The following is a 22149-nucleotide window of genomic DNA, read 5'->3' as shown; positions in this document are numbered from 1 at the left end:
TTGGGGTTCTACTACCCAAAATCATCTACGTCCTCTAATTACTCAACACAAAGCTGCTATTAGAACAATTTCAAACTCTGGCCCCAGACAGCACTCGGCACCCTTATTTAAATCTTTGTATATGTTAGATATTAAGTCACTGCACATCCTCTCATGTGTACTCTATGTATTTAAAAAAACTGAACTGTAATGTCAATTCTGACCTTAAACGCTTCCGAGAAGGTTGTAACAGGACCCATGGGCACCACACCAGAAACAAATACCTCTTTGATATTCCAAGAGTGCGACTTAACCAAACTAGAAATGCTCTACAAATCAAGGGACCCAGAATGTGGAATGACCTTCTCAATCATGTCAAAGGCTGTACCTCTCTCAACCAGTTTAAGAGAAAAACTAAGTACTACCTAATAAACTCCATGTAACCTACCTTACCCCTAAATGTCAACCCATGTCTTGCTATTTTCAAACAATACTGTTTGTTGACCAACTTGTATAATTACTGATTTCGGCCATGTTCCCCACCCCACCCCGGTGGGGAGGGGGTCGGCCGAGTGGACAGCACGCTGGACTTGTGATCCTGTGGTCTTGGGTTCGATCCCAGGCGCCGGCGAGAAACAATGGACAGAGTTTCTTTCACCCTATGCCCCAGTTTCCTAGCAGTAAAATAGGTACCTGGGTGTTAGTCAGCTGTCACGGGCTGCTTCCTGGGGGTGGAGGCCTGGTCGAGGACCGGGCCGCGGGGACACTAAAAAGCCCCGAAATCATCTCAAGATAACCCCTTTTTCCCCTTTTTCAATACAATTTATGCTTTAATCTCAATTACTATTAAACTTTAGGCTAGGTTTTATTTCCACGCACCTTGCCGCTGTGCGTATTAGTGGCTTTAGGTATTGTATGTTCCAGCTCTATCTATATATCAACATTAAGTTTGTAATTCATCTTCTTTGTATGTACTTTTACCTGAATAAACATTTTTATTTTTTATTTTTTATTTGATTTTAAGTGAGCTCTCTTGCATTCTCCTATTTAACCAAGGGACAAGAATATCTAAGTGCTTGCTTGCTATATCAACGACGACATGAGGTGCTTGTTTGCTATTTCAGCGACTTCCCAAAGCACATTGTATAAATAATGACACATGGCAAGTCTGCCTCCCTTGCATGTTAGACGACCTACTGTGTGACCAGACCTGCCTTAACTTTTCCCTACAGTTAATATGAACTAGTTAGTGTGACGGACTTACCCGTTGAACAACGACAGATAGACGGCACCAACAGCCAGTCTGAACTACACTTTACCTCAACTACCAGCAAACACCCAAACTAGAGTATGGTCGTCATATGTTGCATAGATTCACCTATGCAACCCAACAGGTGTGAAGGCTGTGGCTGTGAGTCGTATAAGAGCTAACCCTCTACCAGCCAGCCCCCAGCTGCGAAAGGTGGATGACAGACAAGCTGCGAAAGGTGGATGACAGACAAGCTGCGAAAGGTGGATGACAGACAAGCACAGCATCACACAGCACATCACGGAACCAAAGAGCCAGAGCTCAACCCTCACAAGCACAACTATGTGAGCACAGCACTTCCATTACCCGCTACTCTCTCTCAGACCCCCAGGGGACGCCAGACCAAACAACAACAACAACAACAACACATAAGTACCCGGTCGTGGTCTATAATTACCACACACATTAACGCCGCCAAAAAAAGTTCAAATTATAGATGAATCAACAAGGTACGATATTGTGTGGGATTGGTAATGATACCGTGCTGCTTGTACCATGGTGCGGGGGCCCCGCTCTCCCAGGACACCAACCGTAGACTCTAATTGGGTTTATGTCAGTTCCTGGACTAGTCATAATCCCGTCAGCTTGTAGTTAGGTAAGAAAAGGTAATTATCAGGAGAGTGTTAAACCATCACGACTACGTAGCACCAGGAAGGGTCATTAGTATAATGGTTTAGCACGTGACGGGGGGAAAGGAATGGTGGTCAACTACTTGGACGGTCGGGGGGGATCGAACGCAGACCTGCAAGAATCGAGACGGTTGCTGTACCGACCAGTGGACCAACCACTTGTCAGCTGATGCCCAACCGACAATTAGTTGGGCAACAATCGTTGTTTACGAACTACCATTACGCACATGTGAGTTAAGACGTACCTCACCCTCCCACAAAGCCTCTGGTGGTAGCTTCAAGTCAAAGAATGTCTACTCTTGTGTGTGCTCTCCGCCTCTCCACTGAGAGCAACCAGCCTCACCAGCCCTGGAGTTGGTTGCTCTTTCAAGTCCGTGAAAACATTGACTCCATATAACGATGCAACATTGGAAGTGCATGCAGTTTTATGTATATAAGAACTATGTACGTAAGTATTTTTGTATGTATCTATGTATTTTATGAATCTAAGAACTATGAAGTATGTAAGAACTCTTGTATTTTCCATGTATGATGGTAGTAACGTCGGCTGTATACTGCTGCTCCCATCAACACTTACGAGTTGGCAACCTTGTCTCCGAAGCCAGGTACTTACGTCTCCATTCACGAAACCTGTACATCTTTCCTCAATCATGGCGGCTTAGTTGTTTCTTAAGCAGTTTAAAGCTGGACAACGCCGCGAGGTGGTTCTCAACCCGAGGTTCTTATTGGTACAGACAACCTGGTAGTGCTTCAGAGCTCTTAAACTGTTTAATACAGACTTAGCCGCCATGTTTGAGGAAAGATGTACAGGTTCCGAAAGTGGAAACATAAATTCTTGATGAATTCCGGACCAGGTAGTTACAGGTGTTGAGGGCACCTGTGTCAAGACCTAGGACGTCGGGACGGCCACACCTCCACCATCTGGAGCCGCAATGTTGAGGAAAGGCCACACCCGCAGGGGGAGCCAGTCGGCCGAGCGGACAGCACGCTGGACTTGTGATCCTGTGGTCCTGGGTTCGATCCCAGGCACCGGCGAGAAACAATGGGCAAAAGTTTCTTTCACCCTATACCCCTGTTACCTAGCAGTAAAATAGGTACCTGGGTGTTAGTCAGCTGTCACGGGCTGCTTCCTGAGGGTGGAGGCCTGGTCGAGGACCGGGCCGCGGGGACACTAAAAACCCCCGAAATCATTTCAAGATAACCTCAAGATAACCCCGACGGACTGGAGCCGCAGGGTGTCTGGATGGAAACACCAGCACGTAGATGCAGCTGGGAAGCCTGGGGTTGCAGAAGTATTATTCAGGTGGGGTTTTACCACTGGAGGGTGTAGTGGGCATCCCACGAACCGGAGGGATGCCAACCCTTCAGTACCCACTTAATATCAGTCACAGTTGCCCAACCGCCTCGTACAGCGAAGCCAAACTGAACTAAAACGTCGTGTCCTTTACCAAAGAAGGACGCTTGGCCCAACTCTACTTTGAGATGAAGGCAATTTGAAAGTATAGAGGTCACTGTGTAGAACAATCAGCTCCGCCTGACTCCTATCCCGCTGTGAAGAGGAGCTTTATATGTCGCAGCCAACCGTCCCACAGGTCCTGAGAGTGGGTCAGGTCGCTCCACCTCATCAGGGTGGTGTCCGAGGGCAGGAGGCATGATGGACTCACCACCCGGGGCCACAAGACGGTGTTTAAAGAGTCCCGCTGACTAACTGCAGCCAACTGACGTCGCAAGGTGTCACCGGACACTCAAGCCACATAACACCGTAGATAAGGCTCGCTGATCACCTGGAGTTCAAGGACGCGGTGGAAGAGGCTAGCCCCGTTGTGGCTAAAACATTTCAGGAATGAGAGTCGCCAACGTCCTGGAACCATCGCCCTTCGGAGACACACTGGCCGACCATCTGGAGAGACAGGCGAGGTCCCAGAAGTCTTCGCCAGACTTTACGGAATCACAGACAGTCGTAGTAGCCTCGCATCCACACAATATTACCCAACACTTACACAGACCATCAGCAGCTTCAGCTGGTAATATAAACTACAATAAAATAACAGGTGCACAGAGCAAGGGTTGACAATAGTCCTTTATACTGATAACGTCTCACAAAGACTCTCCGTCCCCAAGACACAGACAAGGAAGCTACAGCCACACACATGACACGAGGACGAACTAGCCCTATAATCATCCCAACCTCTATCCTTAAATCCACACAGCTCTAAGAAATTAGTTATGACAGGCTCAGTGAAATTAGTTAAATTTAATCACAAGTTCTCAAAGGATAGAAAGCCTTCGTATTGAGTTCTAAACTGTTCAGAACTGAGGCATATTAACAAGACCTTCACAAAGACAGACAGTGTGACTCTGTAACTAACTAAATTAGGCTGGGACATCGTTATTTGTGGTGGTTCGATCCCCCCCCCCCCCCGGAGCCCTGAGCACTAAACTGCATACTCTCTAACAAAGAACTAACTCACGCACATCTAATCTTGTATTAGTGAGAGACCAAATATATTTGATTAGACACCGATTAGTATGAAATACCTGGAGAAAGGTAACTATTACTGACGCTCAAGGATATAAGAACATTTCCTCACAGTGTTGTCGAAGTTTACTAGTGAAGGTTAGTGGTGTAATCTCATCCCCATCCTGTGTGGAGAGGATATTACGTGATCCTATTGACTCCTCCTGTACTCTGTGATCCTCCTGTACTCTGTGATCCTCCTGTACTCTGTGATCCTCCTGTACTCTGTGATCCTCCTGTACTTTGTAACCCCCCACACAGACCAGGCTACAACTACAAGTCTCTATAACCCCCACACAGACCAGGCTACAACTACAAGTCTCTATAACCCCCACACAGACCAGGCTACAACTACAAGTCTCTATAACCCCCACACAGACCAGGCTACAACTACAAGCCTCTATAACCCCCACACAGACCAGGCTACAACTACAAGTCTCTATAACCCCCACACAGACCAGGCTACAACTACAAGCCTCTATAACCCCCACACAGACCAGACTACAACTACAAGCCTCTATAACCCCCACACAGACCAGGCTACAACTACAAGCCTCTATAACCCCCACACAGACCAGGCTACAACTACAAGTCTCTATAACCCCCACACAGACCAGGCTACAACTACAAGTCTCTATAACCTCCACACAGACCAGGCTACAACTACAAGCCTCTATAACCCCCACACAGACCAGGCTACAACTACAAGCCTCTATAACCCCCACACAGACCAGGCTACAACTACAAGTCTCTATAACCTCCACACAGACCAGGCTACAACTACAAGCCTCTATAACCCCCACACAGAAAAGGCTACAACTACAAGTCTCTATAACCCCCACACAGACCAGGCTACAACTACAAGCCTCTATAACCCCCACACAGACCAGACTACAACTACAAGTCTCTATAACCCCCACACAGACCAGGCTACAACTACAAGCCTCTATAACCCCCACACAGACCAGGCTACAACTACAAGTCTCTATAACCCCCACACAGACCAGGCTACAACTACAAGTCTCTATAACCCCCACACAGACCAGGCTACAACTACAAGCCTCTATAACCTCCACACAGACCAGGCTACAACTACAAGCCTCTATAACCCCCACACAGACCAGGCTACAACTACAAGCCTCTATAACCCCCACACAGACCAGACTACAACTACAAGCCTCTATAACCCCCACACAGACCAGGCTACAACTACAAGCGGTGTACGAAGGGCTCGCTAATAATAACTTAGGATGTTCAGATAATTATATCATGGTAAAATTACTCCAGCCCCTTGTCCTTATACCCACGACCACACACCTGCAGAGCCCCACCTTCACCCTGTACCTCATCCACCACCTGCACCCTGTACCTCATCACACACCTGCACCCTGTACTTCATCACACACCTGCACCCTGTACCTCATCACACACCTGCACCCTGTACCTCATCCCCCACCTGCATCCTGTACCTGATCCCACACCTGTACCTCATCCCACACCTGCACCCTGTGCCTCATCCTCCACCTGCATCTTGTACCTCATCCTCCACCTGCATCCTGTACCTCATCCCTCACCTGTACACTGTACCTCATCCCACACCTGCACCCTGTACCTCATCCCACACCTGCACCCTTTACCTCATCACACACCTGTACCTCATCCCACACCTGTACCCTGTACCTCATCCCACACCTGCACCCTGTACCTCATCCCACACCTGTACCCTGTACCTCATCCCACACCTGCACCCTGTACTTCATCCCACGCCTGCACCCTGTACCTCATCCCACACCTGCACCCTGTACCTCATCCCACACCTGTACCCTGTACCTCATCCCTCACCTGCACCCTGTACCTCATCCCTCACCTGCACCCTGTACCTCATCCACCACCTGCACCCTGTACCTCATCCACCACCTGCACCCTGTACCTCATCACACACCTGCACCTTGTACCTCATCCACCACCTGTACCCTGTACCTCATCCCACACCTGCATCCTGTACCTCATCACACACCTGTGCCCCTCAACACCCCCACCTCCCACCCCCATTACCCCCCCCCCCACCCTTCGTACCCTCACCATCCCCATACCTCACAATCCATATCTTTAATTTTTTTTCTTGGCCAGACACCTGTCTTTTTATGAGACCTCTTGAGTCCATCAAGACCCCGTCCCTCATTATATGAGGTGAGGGCCGGGTAGGTGGTCCGGGGCGCCAGGGGCCGGGTAGGTGGTCCGGGGGCGCCCCGGACCACCCCGTCACCTGGGATGGCGAGGCTACGGGTGATGCTCATTTACGCCAGAAATCATGGCCTCCTCTCAAATTTTCTATTATCAAAATTAGTGGCTGCTCTTGAATTATATAAATTAGTAAGTGAGGCTTGTTACCTGATCCTCCGTGGTGACTCTTCACGGCTGCTTGCACGAGTCTGCCGGCATATTCATTAACAAGTAACCAGTTATTACATGAATTACTAATTATCGTGCTTATCTGATTCCCTATAATTCCGCAGGATGATTGGTCGTTAACAAATGCCTCACACTGCGGCCGCCGTCTGTAGACGCTGTGAATGATATCAATGATGGCTTGTTAGAGGCGCGTGTTGATATAGGGTTGTAATGTGACTCATGACCGCTGCCCTCACCTGCCTCCTGGGTCATGGTGGTGGTGGTGTCCTTCATGTCTGGCAGTCTGTTACCTCTCTTGGTGGGTGGTTTGTCCTGGTGTGTGTGTGTGTGTGTGTGTGTGTGTATGTGTGTGTGTGTGTGTGTGTGTGTGTGTGTGTGTGTGTGTGTGTGTGTGTGTGTGTGTGTGTGTGTGTGTGTGTGTGTGTGTGTGTGTGTGTGTGTGTGTGTGTGTGTGTGGGTGTGTGTGTGTGTGTGTGTGTGTGTGTGTGTGTGTGTGTGTGTGTGTGTGTGTGTCTGTGTGTGTGTGTGTGTGTGTGTGTGTGTGTGTGTGTGTGTGTGTGTGCATTGCTTCTTAATGCATTCCATTTGTCAACCACTCTGACACTAAAAAAGTTCTTTCTAATATCTCTGTGGCTCATTTGGACACTCAGTTTCCACCTGTGTCCCCTAGTGCGTGTGCCCCTTGTGTTAAATAGCCATTCTTTATCAACCCTGTCGATTCCCTTGAGAATCTTGAATGTGGTGATCATGTCCCCCCTAACTCTTCTGTCTTCCAACGAAGTGAATTTCAATTCCCGTAGTCTCTCCTCGTAGCTCATACCTCTCAGCTCGGGTACTAGTCTGGTGGCAAACCTTTGAACCTTTTCCAGTTTAGTCTTATGCTTGACTAGATATGGACTCCATGCTGGTGCCGCATACTCCAGGATTGGTCTGACATATGTGGTATATAATGTTCTGAAAGATTCCTTACACAAGTTTCTAAGGCCGTTCTTATGTTAGCCAACCTGGCATATGCCGCTGATGTTATCCTCTTGATATGAGCTTCAGGGGACAGGTCTGGCGTGATATCAACCCCCAGGCTTTCTCTCTCTCTGACTCTTGAAGTATTTCATCTCCCAAGTGATACCTTGTATCTGGTCTCCTGCTCCCTACCCCTATCTTCATTACGTTACATTTGCTTGGTTAAACTCTAACATCCATTTGTTCGACCATTCCTGCAGCTTGTCCAGGTCTTCTTGAAGCCTCAAGCTGTCCTCCTCTGTCTTAATCCTTCTCATAATTTTGGCGTCTTCAGCAAACATTGAGAGGAATGAGTCTATACCCTCTGGGAGATCATTTACGTATATCAGAAACAGGATAGGTCAGAGCACAGAGCCCTGTGGGACTCCACTGGTGACTTCACGTCATTCTGAGGTCTCACCCCTCACTATAACTCTCTGCTTCCTATTGCTTAGGTACTCCCTTATCCACTGGAGCGCCCTACCAGTTACTCCTGCCTGTTTCTCCAGCTTATGCATCAACCTTTTATGGGGTACTGTGTCAAAGACTTTCCGACAGTTCAAAAAAATGCAGTCCGCCCATCCTTCTCTTTCTTGCTTAATCTTTGTCACCTGATCATAGAATTCTATCAAGCCTGTAAGGCAAGATTTACCCTCCCTGAACCCATGTTGATGGGTTGTTACGAAGTCTCTTCTCTCCAGATGTGTTACTAGGTTTTTTCTCACAATCTTCTCCCTCACCTTGCATGGTATACAAGTTAAGGACACTGGCCTGTAGTTCAGTGCCTCTTGTCTGTCACCCTTTTTAAATATTGGTACTACATTAGCAGTCTTCCATACTTCTGGTAGGTCTCCTGTTTCCAGTGACCTACTATACACTATGGAGAGTGGCAAGCAAAGTGCTCCTGCACACTCTTTCAATACCCATGGTGAGATTCCATCCGGCCCAACAGCTTTTCTCACATCCAGCTCCAATAGGTGCTTCTTGACCTCATCTCTTGTAATTTCGAACCTTTCCATGGTCACCTGGTTTGCTGCCACCTCTCCTAGCGCCGTGACTTCTCCCTGTTCTATTGTAAAGACCTCCTGGAACCTTTTGTTGAGTTCTTCACACACCTCTTTGTCATTCTCTGTGTACCTGTCCTCGCCCACCCTAAGTTTCATCACCTGTTCCTTCACTGTTGTCTTCCTCCTGATGTGACTGTGTAGTAGCTTTGGTTCGGTCTTGGCTTTATTAGCTATATCATTTTCATACCTTTTTTCAGCTGCTCTTCTCACACTAACATACTCGTTCCTGGTTCTCTGGTATCTCTCTCTACTTTCTGGTGTTCTGTTATTACGGAAGTTCCTCCATGCCCTTTTGTTCTGCTCCTTTGCTTTCATACATTCCCTATTAAACCACGGATTCTTCCTTTGCTTCTCTGTTTTTTCCTGTTGGGCTGGGACAAACCTGCTTACAACCTCCTAACATTTTTGGGTGACATAGTCCATCATGTCTTGTACGGACTTAGTTCCGAGTTCTGTGTCCCAATGTATATCCCATAGGAATTTATTCATCTCCTCATAGTTTCCCTTTCGGTACGCCAGCCCTTTGTTTCCCAGTTCTTTTTTGGGGGTGATAATTCCAAGCTCAACCAGGTACTCAAAGCTCAATACACTATGATCACTCATTCCCAAGGGGCTTCCAACTTAACTTCCCTTATAACCGACTCATTTAGGGTAAATATCAGATCAAGCAAGGCTGGTTCATCCCCTCCTCTCATTCTTGTCGGTCCCTTGACGTGTTGACTTAGAAAGTTTCTTGTTGCCACATCCAGCAGCTTAGCTCTCCATGTGTCTGGGCCTCCATGTGAATGTGGGTGTGTGGGTGTGTGGGTGGGTGGGTGTGTGTATGTGTGTGTGTGTGTGTGTGTGTGTGTGTGTGTGTGTGTGTGTGTGTGTGTGTGTGTGTGTGTGTGTGTGCGTGCGTGCGTGCGTGCGTGCGTGCGTGCGTGCGTGCATGCGTGCACATGTCTCTATTTCTCCCTCTTTCCCCTTCTTTCTCTCACTCTCCCAGCCGACTATCACTACCCGTCACACCCGTCCCATAAACCTCCGTAAAAACAGGAATGTCTCGCCTCCGGGGACAGTTGTGGGTGTGTGAGGTGAGGCAGGCACGTGTTGTGAGGGCGCCGGGAGTAAGGTGAGGCAGACACGTGTTGACTCATTGATTGGTGGCATGTAATCTTTCCATTATTTGTGCTGCCGTAAGAGTGACTTGAGTTATTTAGATGATTCTTGCTGTAACCTCTGAGAATTCTATTGGAGAGAGAGACAGAGGGGATGAGGGGGGAGGGCAGGCCTCAGATGAGCTGAGGAAGGGTAACAGCTCCGGCTTGCGCTTTCATCGGTACCTTAATTGATAGCCCTAATGAATCCTAGTCTTTGAAAAAAAATAACTCTGGCTTTATACACAACAACACATTCCTCCATTCTGGCTATTAAGAAGAGTTCCATAATCAGACGTTTGACATTCCACACTATCTCCATGCTGGTAAAATGCTGGCACAACTGAACGTGGGGTGGTGTGGGGGTGGCCCGGGGTTTGGGGGTAGTGTGGGGCGGGGGGTGGTGTGGGGGTGGCCCGGGGTTTGGGGGTAGTGTGGGGCGGGGGGGTGGTGTAGGGGTGGCCTGGGGTTTGGGGGTAGTGTGGGGCGGGGTGGTGCGGGGGGGTGGCCTGGGGTTTGGGGGTAGTGTGGGGCGGGGAGTGGTGGGGGGGTGGCCTGGTCGGACAGGAAGCTGGCGACTGCCAGCGCTGACACCAGCATAAGAGGACAGGAGATGTACCCATGATTGTAGAGACAGAGTGAGAGGAAGGTCCTGTGAACTACCTCGTCAGCCCAGGGGCACCCAGCCCAGGGGCACTCAACAATACTACTCCATTGCACACCACTAACATAAATATATCTTCCATTGCAACTGCAACAGTTAACAATCTGTCAACCACATTTCAATCACAGTACGAGCATCCATTTGGAACCCTTTATTTACAAACAGATGATTGCGAGCGTCGTGAATCATGTGGGGGGGGGGGACCCTGAGCCGCGCCGGACTCCCGCCTTCCTGCGCATGTCAGCTAATGGCTGTGAAATATTCTCCCGCTGAAATCAGTTGTCATCGGGACGTGTGCGTGCGGACGCGAGCGCCGGCATCACCTTCATTACCACATATGGAACTCGTCCGCCATATGTGGCTCGCTAATATCTCACGTCACCTATAACACCGATCACGAGGGAACGTGTTCAAAACAATCTGGTATACTCACAAGAGCGTGGATGTCAACGTTGACGGTGGCTGGATAACAGGGGCCAGATTCACCAATCAGTTACGAAAGCACTTACGAACCTGTACATCTTTTCTCAATCTTTTGCGACTTTGTTTACAGTTACTAAGCAGTTGATGAGCTCAGAAGCAACAGTTGACTGGGGAGTTTTCATGCTTGTAAACTGTTTAATAAATGTAAACAAAGCCGTCAAAGATTGAGGAAAGATGTACGTCATCCCAATGTACGTCAGAACTGACAGTGCCAAAGTGTCCGGTCCAACAGAGGACGTCAGAACTGACAGTGCCAAAGTGTCCAGTCCAACAGAGGACGTCAGAACTGACAGTGCCAAAGTGTCCAGTCCAACAGAGGACGTCAGAACTGACAGTGCCAAAGTGTCCGGTCCAACAGAGGACGTCAGAACTGACAGTGCCAAAGTGTCCGGTCCAACAGAGGACGTCAGCACAGACAGCACCAAGGTGTGTGTGGTCTAGACCTTTCTCCGGATTATTACCTTACATTACCCAAGACGTACTCCATTACAATGCGAAAATATGTTAAGACTTACTGCCTCATAGGGTGAAGGTAGCTGATTACACTACACCCAGTGTAGTGTAATCAGTCATCCTAGGGGTGGAACATCACCCACACCTAGTGTATAACCCCACACCTAGTGTAGTTAAGTGTGCAAAACACTCAAGATGTACCATTAAGTCGTTTGCCAAGAATATCAGGATTATTCGTGAACAAACTGACTAGGGTGTAGCCATGAAATATTTAAATTAACTCTAACTGAATTTCTGAGGTCACAGGCTGACCTTACCAGAAGGTTCCCATGGTGAGTCATGGGTGTACTTTCTCTGGACATTACAATACTCTCTCCGGAATTAAGACAACAATCGGGTGTATCTAAGTTAAGCCTGATTTTGTCTTATCTTAAGTCACCCACAATACCATATCTACCCTTAAAATTACAAAAATGCCAGTGACATAATGATAAGAAATAACTAAGTTTACAACAATCAAAGTACATCATACATGTAATAGCAACAAGAACAATACACAAAAGTACATTGAAAGTAGCAAGTACAAGAAAATTTCCCCTCCTGATTCGGGTCGTGGCAAAACATTTCTAAACAAATTGCCAGTGTTAGAGTAGGGACTTATCTTTTTTTGTGAGAATCGTATTTTGTTCGCAATAAACCCCTGTTAAACTTTCCTTTGTGTCAATTAATGGAACCTCCTATCCTCTGAGTTCAGTTTTGTTAACAACCGGTCATTAAGTAAATCATCTAGAGGAGAACTCTCAACAGCCAAACAATGTTTCTTGCCTCGTTGCTTGATATTGCTAAGTGACAAGCAAGATGGTTATCTTGAGGTTATCTTGAGATGATTTCGGGGCTTTAGTGTCCCCGCGGCCCGGTCCTCGACCAGGCCTCCCACCCCCAGGAAGCAGCCCGTGACAGCTGACTAACTCCCAGGTACCTATTTACTGCTAGGTAACAGGGGCATTCAGGGTGAAAGAAACTTTGCCCATTTGTTTTCTGCCTCGTGCGGGAATCGAACCCGCGCCACAGAATTACGAGTCCTGCGCGCTATCCACCAGGCTACGAGACCCGATGGTGGCAGAGGTTAATTAATAAATTCTCTGTGTACTATTTCCTTGGGAAGTTACCGTTGGTTTCCGATTGTAATCATCGGTGGTACACCGTATTTCAGTTCATATTACGATGCATCTAAATTACCAGTATTTCAATAACTAATATCATCAAGTTTTACCTCAATAAAGTGTTACCAAGTGCAACCAAAGTGTGGGAAGTGTTGCTCGGTAGTAATCAGTATCTCGTAGGGTTAATATAATCTAGTGTTACAATATAATACTAGTGTTACAGTACACTTACACCCACACCCAGTGTACACCCACACCCAGTGTACACCCACACCTAGTGTACACCCACACCTAGTGTACACCCACACCCAGTGTACACCCACAGTGTGTAATCTCACACTGACCTCTGACCTCCAGTCATCTGAAGACAATAGCGTTTCCTCCAAATGACTGACTCAAAGGAAGTACAGCAAATGAAACTTACCATCTTGACTTTAAACTTACTAAGCTGCTGTATCTGCAGGTTACAGGAGCTGTAGGTTAACACACACATTACTGGCAGTAATGAAGTACACAGGTGCTGTCAATCATGTACCGAAAAACTTCCAATCTCTATCTAGATAACTTAAGAAGGATACGCAGGCGATGAGTCCACAATAACGTGGCTGAAGTATGTTGACCAGACCACACACTAGAAATTGAAGGGACGACGACGTTTTCGGTCCGTCCTGGACCATTCTCAAGTCGATTGTGAAACGTCGTCGTCCCTTCAATTTCTAGTGTGTGGTCTGGTCAACATTAAGAAGGATACGTTTACTCCGAGACATGTAATAGGGAGATGGGTTTCACCGTCTCCCCCCCACCTTAATATGACTAAAAGTCAGCTAGGTTATACTTAATAAAATTTCTGTATATGAGGGAAGTAAGTTAATATTTGACATGGCCTGAGGCCGGGGTCTAAGAATGTGCCCTCACAGCCTTGACAGACATACCAAAGCAATAAGACAAGAACAATCTGCTTCCTCAACTTCCCACATAAGTATTACCAACAATTGGTTACGCTACATACATACTTTGTTTACTCTAGACAAAAGAGAAGGGAGGGTAATCATACTGCAATTTTATTATGTAAATTCACTAATATTGTTCTAGCAATAATAAATTAAATTGCACAGTAATAACTTACACAAGGAAATAATTACACGGTAAAAGATAAGTTGGTTATATTCACCCACACACACATTATGTATACAAATTGTCTATCACAATAAATTATGGTAATAACATTTCATTAACTTGGGCCCTGGGAGCCTTGAACCCCTGACCCCAGAGTGGGAGACAGTAGCTCTACCTAACACGCTATAAACACCCACAATAAGCACTGCAGAAACAACTGCTGCTCACGCTGGAATGAGCATATCATAGATTAGATTTTCAATAGATTAGCTTTCCCTGGGCTGAGGTCTAATTCTTCCATCCTTGATAACCCAGGGAAGGCTTAAAGGTGTAGTTAGGCATAATTTAGGTGTTTCTATAATCCTTCCTTAGTGTGGGTGTTCATAGTGGAGTTGATAGAGCTACCATCTCACCACACACACACACACACACACACACACATATATATAGATATATATATATATATATATATATATATATATATATATATATATATATATATATACATATATATATATATATATATATATATATATATATATATATATATATATATTATATATATATATATAAGATGGAGGTATCCTTCGTAAATCTTAATTCAAGATAAACAGCAACACGATTGTCAATACGGAGATCTTGTTTAATTAAAATATTTACTTTTCCATTAAAATCTATAACGTTATTGAATACTGCTTAGTAGTCGTCATCAAATCTAAAATACAGACAAATCCATTTCAAATTTACAAAGAACTTATACTAAAAACACATTACATTCTTAGCAGACGAAAATAACACTAAGTTATTAAAAACAAAACAACGAACAGGCAATAAACACCATCGTCAACTTAGATAAGGATGCAATAGAGTAACAGTTGATAACATTCAACAATAACAATAAGGGACAAATAAAAATGACAATTAAGATCCTAAGATTCAATGATTCTGTGCACGACCAAGTTAGATCAATCATTAGTGAATTATTAATGTCACACATTATAAACACAATTATTATAAAATAATAGACACCCAATTATTATATTTAGAATCACAAACATAAAATGTTAAAGCTCATCTTTCTTAAAAATAAAGCACCAAAATTACAAATCAAGGGGGAACTAAACTATTAAAGAATATATAATGACGTGCAAATAAAACAAACGCGGAACAAAAAGTTGATGAAATTTCACATAATATACACTTGGACGGCTGAGGTATATTATTGTTTAAGAGGCCGCAGCTCCCTCGTGTATAATGAGAGGCCGCAGCTCCCTCGTGTATAATGAAAGGCCGCAGCTCCCTCGTGTATACTGAGAGACCGCAGCTCCCTCGTGTATAATGAGAGGCCGCAGCTCCCTCGTGTATACTGAGAGGCCGCAGCTCCCTCGTGTATACTGAGAGGCCGCAGCTCCCTCGTGTATAATGAGAGGCCGCAGCTCCCTCGTGTATAATGAGGCCGCAGCTCCCTCGTTTATAATGAGAGGCCGCAGCTCCCTCGTATATAATGAGAGGCCGCAGCTCCCTCGTGTATAATGAGAGGCTGCAGCTCCCTCGTGTATAATGAGAGGCCGCAGCTCCCTCGTGTATAATGACTCTACAAGTCACAGGTGAGATTCTCCATCACACAAAAGTCCAACACTGTAGAGTCGGACTCCTGTAAACAATGTTACAGGAGTCCGTAATTGGTGACAGTGGTTCCCAAGTGTAAATGGCCCCGTCCGACCTGTGAGTTACGGAGTCCCTCACCACTAGCCAATCAGAAAGATTGGTCAACCGTGAGGACTGTTACGACCCTGGGTTCTCTAGTGGAAACCAGAGGTCAAATTGAGCTATTAAACTTTCTGGTAGTACAGTTGAGTGCATCTCGAGCGGCAATTGTTTGTATCTTCCCTGCCAGACGTAAGACTATTATTGTTTCTCAAAGAGCATTTAAAGACTGAGCTGGGGGTTGATTATTAAATAATAACATAGGCACCAACTTTGCTTACTAATACTTTCTAATAATTTGTAAAGTAACAATACGTTGCAGAGGGAAGATCTTTAATGTGCTTAGCTGCACGATCAATTAGGCTCCTTCCGGCACCACGACATGGGAGGCCTAGCTGGTCGCTAGGAGGTTCTTCTCTGGCTGGCGTTCGTGCGGACGAGACCTACTCTGTGGCTGCACCCCCCTCTTCTCCTCTTACTTATTTCCCTTACCTTTAGTTCCTGTACCATTAAGTTAAGTATTGTATGATTTCTAAGTGTACCTACTCTGGTAGTAACGATTGGTGAGACCTGGGGATAGTATTTGCCAGTGTTTTGGGTACCCCTAAGTGTTGTGTTTTGTATTAGGGTACCACGTGGGGTCGCACTACCCTAAGCTGCATCCAGCTTCAGTGCTTATCCAGTAGTACTTTACCCTAGCTTGTTATTAGTGTAAACCTTGTATCCTGCCTATGTGGACCAAGGCTTTTAACGTAAGATAGTGTGGTAAAGTTATTATTATTATTGTTATTGGTGTGAGTGTATATGGGGGGTTGTTAAGGGGTTAATAAATAAGTACATGAATTACAGAGTATCCCTTCTTCCTATGTGGGAGCGCATTGATCAACCCTTAGACTAACATATTTGGTCTTGTAGCAAGTTATTACTACTGTGGATAGTTTTATTTTGGGGGCCGGGCCTTTTAGCTCTCCCATATTTGATACTCTTGTCTTCTAACTACCCTTACCCCTTAATAGTACCAGTTCCCCATAGAAGCCAATACACCATTATTTATAACAAGGACAAACATATTTCCTCCATCGCACACACTCATCCTCACTCCTCAACACCCAACCTTCCCCTACACTTCCCCTCTACCTAGACCACCCTTCGCTCCTGCCCTTTCCTTACCCTTTATCTTAATCTTCCATCCCCTCCCCCCTCTCACTTCAACAACAACTCCCAGTAGATTAGCCCCAGGCCCCAACACGCCCCCCTCCCTCCCTCTGCAACAATCCTGCAACTTTACCTCATACATTTCTGTCTCCCCCTACACGCACCCCCTCCCCCCCCCCCCCCTGCAACTTTTTACCTGCCTCACCATCCATTTCTCCCCCACACCCCTTCCCGCATCACTTCCCACACCCTCCCCCTGGAGAGACTCGTCTGCACCAACACGATCGCGTTTTTGACAGTGCAACAAGAAAACAATCCCACTCCATTACCTCTCTGCTTCATCAATAAGAGATGCCGACACCGCCTTTATTAGTATTCTGGCCAGGTCTCCGGCAGACAGACCTCCTCCCCAGCCTCCAGTCATCTGCATAGTCATTAATTAAAATCCAGAAAGACTGAGTCTGGCATCTTGTCGGAGTTGTAAGAAAACTGCAGTCTCTCTCCCTAATTACGCTCAGATTCCAGGTGCTTTGAGGTCAGTTAGCTTCGTTCTGCCAGGTATGTTTTCCTTCACATTGTGAATGATCAGAGTGTTGACTCTTCCCTTCCTTGCTACAACATTTCTGCCAGCAAAGTCAGTCAAACAGCAACTTCACAAGACAGATTCCTTAATAAGTTGATGTCGCGGAGTCGATGATAACTTCCTGGAACAATCTGCCTGCCAAGGAGTGATGTTCTTCCTGTCTCGCAGGGAGAATGGTTTCATTCTTGAAGGTGTCATTACAGATCATCAGCTACGATCATTACATATTTTTCACACATGGAAGGTTTCCCAGACCCGCGTGCCCACCGCCCTCAACGCTAAACTACACATAAAGAAACACCAAAAAAAAGTTGTCATTTATTCTGCGCGCAACTGAAGGGAACTTTAATTTCAACCCCAACCTTAAGTGCTGCAAGTTTCAAGTCAATATGACGACGCGCAGTGAAACGCAATTGGTTGGTAGAGGCTCCAAAACCCCATTACAGTACCAGCCTTACCATTTGGACTGAAGCTAAACAAGAGCTCCTCAACTGCCCGCTGTGGCAGACCAGCGTCTTGCTAATAATCCGTCGTTTCTTTAATTCTTGGAAACGCTTGGAGCAGCAGCGGTGTGCGCGCCGGTCCTCGAGTACCACTCCACTACCCTGCTGTAGGTCCACCTCCTTACAAGCGGCCGGGCGTGAGACATTTACCGGAAAGTGGAAAATTTCCACCTTTCAGAAAGTGGAAAGTGAGGAGAATATAAAACACATATGATAACACCAAGTGAGAAAGAGAGAGTGAAAGAGAGAGCGAGAGAGAAAAAAATGAGAGAGAGTGAGAGACAAACAGTAGTCTCCAGCTCTTCTTAGTCTGGACACCAAGAAGAGCTTCAGCATGGAGTGACAGCCAGTGTCTGGAGACTGATGAGAATGGAAAAATTCCTGAGATCACGGAACAAAAATAAATTACAAAATAAACAAAGGAACTCGGAACATTGAAATACGAAAGAGGCGACTAAGTCATTAAGACAACGTAGCACTTGGGGGGATATGCGAATAAGGAGGCGGAGGAACTCTGAACAAGTACACATCAAGTTTTAGACTGTCGGAGTACGAGAATGACACCCAACCCCAGCCGAGGACGCGCCTAATCTCTTCACAGTCCAGTAAAGGTGTAAGATATCTGTGAAGGACAAGGTGATCACGCGAGATAAACGTGAGTGCAGACACTTGTATGTAAGTCTTCTCTGGAAAAGGAGAAGCTTCCAGATTACTGAAAAAAGGCTAATATGATGACAATATACAGGAAAGAGAAAGACAAGAACTGCTTAACTATAGATTAACATAGAACATTTAGATTTTGCCTGAAGAAAAATCCTGCTTCACAAACCTATTAAGAGTTCTACAATAAGACGACATAAGACATATAGGAGAATGGGCTGGGCAGAGTATATATTCCCCGATTGTAAGAAAGTATTTGACATTTTCCCCACACAAGAAGACATCTATTCAGGCTTCAAAAAGCAACTTGGAATATCTGATAATAATACTCAATTGGGTGAGGGAGTACCTCTCAGGACGGAAGCAGAGTGTTAAAGTGAAAGATGAGGTATCAGAGTGCAGAGGTACCACGAGGGGAGTACCACAAGGCTCGGTACTAGGGACCAGTCTGTGTATAATGATAAAGAGTCAAACCAGAAGAGAGACAGTAAAACCTCTGCAGTGACACCCTCAGTGACACCCTCAGTGACACACTCAGTGACACACTCAGTGACACCCTCAGTGACACCCTCAGTGACACCCTCAGTGACACACTCAGTGACACACTCAGTGACACCCTCAGTGACACCCTCAGTGACACACTCAGTGACACCCTCAGTGACACCCTCAGTGACACCCTCAGTGACACACTCAGTGACACCCTCAGTGACACCCTCAATGACACCCTCAGTGACACCCTCAGTGACACCCTCAGTGACACCCTCAGTGACACACTCAGTGACACACTCAGTGACACCCTCAGTGACACCCTCAGTGACACCCTCAGTGACACCCTCAGTGACACCCTCAGTGACACCCTCAGTGACACCCTCAGTAACACCCTCAGTGACACCCTCAGTGACACCCTCAGTGACACTCTCAGTGACACACTCAGTGACACCCTCAGTGACACCCTCAGTGACACCCTCAGTGACACCCTCAGTGACACTCTCAGTGACACTCTCAGTGACACCCTCAGTGACACCCTCAGTGACACACTCAGTGACACCCTCAGTGACACCCTCAGTGACACCCTCAGTGACACACTCAGTGACACCCTCAGTGACACCCTCAGTGACACCCTCAGTGACACCCTCAGTGACACCCTCAGTGACACCCTCAGTGACACACTCAGTGACACACTCAGTGACACCCTCAGTGACACCCTCAGTGACACCCTCAGTGACACCCTCAGTGACACCCTCAGTGACACCCTCAGTGACACCCTCAGTGACACCCTCAGTGACACACTCAGTGACACCTTCAGTGACACCCTCAGTGACACCCTCAGTGACACCCTCAGTGAACACACTCAGTGACACCCTCAGTAACACCCTCAGTGACACCCTCAGTGACACACTCAGTGACACACTCAGTGACACCCTTCAGAGGCGGTCAGAAAAGTAGACCCAGCATTATAATGTATAATAATAAGTATTATAATATAACCCAGCCAAGAATATGAACAAAGGTGCCTTCAGGGTCCTATATACATCGTATAGTTTATATTTCTATCCCACATTCTATGCGGGATTAACAGTTAGCTATGCAGCCCTGGTATGGGACCTGACAAGCACAAGACCAATAAAGAAAAAGTACAAAGATAACGATAGTTCCTGAGCTGAGCGACGACCGAGAGAACTGGACGTCACCTCGCTAAAGAACAGGAGGGACAGACAGGACATGACAGCGATATCAACGATACTAAGGGCAATTGACAAAGATAAAAAAAAAGAGTTCAAGATGAGGAACATAGAAGCCATAAGGAACTTCTCTGGCCATAAGTGGACTGGATAAGATAAAGAAACGGTTGAAGATAACTTATTGCACAGTTGAAAATGTAAATTTGATAAAAAAAAGAAAAACAGGCGTAGAAACTGAGTCAGTATATTCAGTGTGTTTGGAAGGTGGGGTCAGGAGCTGATGCTCGACCCTGCGGCCACATCTAAGTGACCACAAACAACCCCAGACACAACACACACCAACACCAACACAAATAAACACACACACACACAAAGCCTGCTGATTACCTTAATAACAAAGGGCCTCAACAAGACAATAATCGTCCCCTTTATCCTTTATCTTCCCAACAGACGAGACCTCCCCCCCCCCCTTCCTCCCCTTCCCCCACCCCCCTCTCTCTCTCTCTCTCTCTCTCTCTCTCTCTCTCTTCTCTCTCTCTCTCTCTCTCTCTCTCTCTCTCTCTCTCTCTCTCTCTCTCTCTCTCTCTCTCTCCCTCTTCCCCCCCCTCTCTCTCTCTCCTTCCCTTTCTGCATTGTATGAAATTACTTTTATACTCTGATAGTTTTACATTTTTAATAAAACTTCTTAACTTGTGGGCCCCTCGCTGGGACGTCACCCTCCAGAAGGTCTCAGACGCCGGGACGTTGCTCCTCAGAACCATGGGAAGGTGAGGTGTCCTCTGGTGGTCGGCTGGGATGACACCAACAGCCTGGTAGGTCCTAATGCTTTGCTGTTTCAGGGAGTCTTCTCCCTTGCATTTCATTCTGTGCAGCAGATCTTTTTCTCTCCCTTTTAAACTCGCATTACCTTACATTTATGCAAGTTTAGGCCAAGTAGCCATTTCTAACACCATCCCTAAAGCTTTTCTAGTGTCCTCAACTAGGTGTGAGGAGTTCTACATGAGGATGCCTGCCTCTGATTTTATACTCAGATCCTCAGCCACCACCGCCCACGGGATGGGTATGGGGTGCATAATAAGGAAAGAAATTGAATTGCTCAGGAGGTTAGAGGTTAAACACAGGAGTCCATTAGAGGAGGACGCTCGCCAGGGCCATCCATCACACAGGGCGTCGGGGCTGCGTGTAATAGAGATAAACTAGAGTATCGCCTTCCCTGCACGGAGCACCGCACACTCTTGGGGGCATCGTGCACACACAAACAAAGATTGGAAACTACTTCGAGCAGCGATCAACGCTGGGGTCCTGTGTGGTCCTTTGGGGACTGGTCCTGTGTGGTCCTTGGGGGACTGGTCCTGTGTGGTCCTTGGGGGACTGATCCTGTGTGGTCCCCGGGGGACTGTGAACCTGCGTGGGGTTACCGAGAGTTGGGTCTGAGTGGTCTACATGTCTACACACTGCCCCCCTTCGTGTTGTCTTTCGATTTGCTTGTCGGCGCCCTCTATGTCAGGCCCCGGGGTCGTGTAACAGTGCCCCGGTGGCCCTTCCATTCGTCCAGTTGTCCTCGCCCTGTCGCTCTCACTTCCTCACTCTGGCTCCTCTTCCAACTCGCTTCATCTCCTGTTTTCGTCACTGACGGCACTTTATTAGCGTTCGCTTTCCACCGCCTTTTCGTCAGTTCATTCCTCCTTGTCGCGGTCACCGGCGGTGTTGCTCTTCCGGTCCCAGGCGTGTGATGGGCCTCGCCAGGACACGCCGGTGATGGCGGTGACAATGAGGTGACGGCGTCCCCCCCCCCCCCCTGCAGGTACCCACACCCCCACCCACCTCTGCAGGTCCCCACACCCCCACCCCCCTCTGCAGGTCTCCACACCCCCACCCCCCTCTGCAGGTCCTCACACCCCCACCCCCCTCTGCAGGTCCCCACACCC

General features: G+C 46.9%; 1 protein-coding gene across 1 annotated transcript; it reads left to right on the top strand.

The window, feature by feature from the left end:
* Positions 1–11373: 11373 nt before the first annotated feature.
* Positions 11374–19897, top strand: LOC138366047 (clumping factor A-like). The gene is made up of 3 exons (XM_069326772.1): positions 11374–11625; positions 11959–11984; positions 19042–19897. The coding sequence occupies exons 1-3, from the start codon at positions 11374–11376 to the stop codon at positions 19895–19897; spliced, it is 1134 nt and encodes a 377-aa protein (XP_069182873.1).
* Positions 19898–22149: the final 2252 nt, after the last annotated feature.

Source organism: Procambarus clarkii, chromosome 18, assembly GCF_040958095.1.
Source record: "Procambarus clarkii isolate CNS0578487 chromosome 18, FALCON_Pclarkii_2.0, whole genome shotgun sequence".
Lineage (NCBI taxonomy): Eukaryota > Metazoa > Arthropoda > Malacostraca > Decapoda > Cambaridae > Procambarus > Procambarus clarkii.
This window is presented reverse-complemented; position numbering and strand designations above follow the sequence as displayed.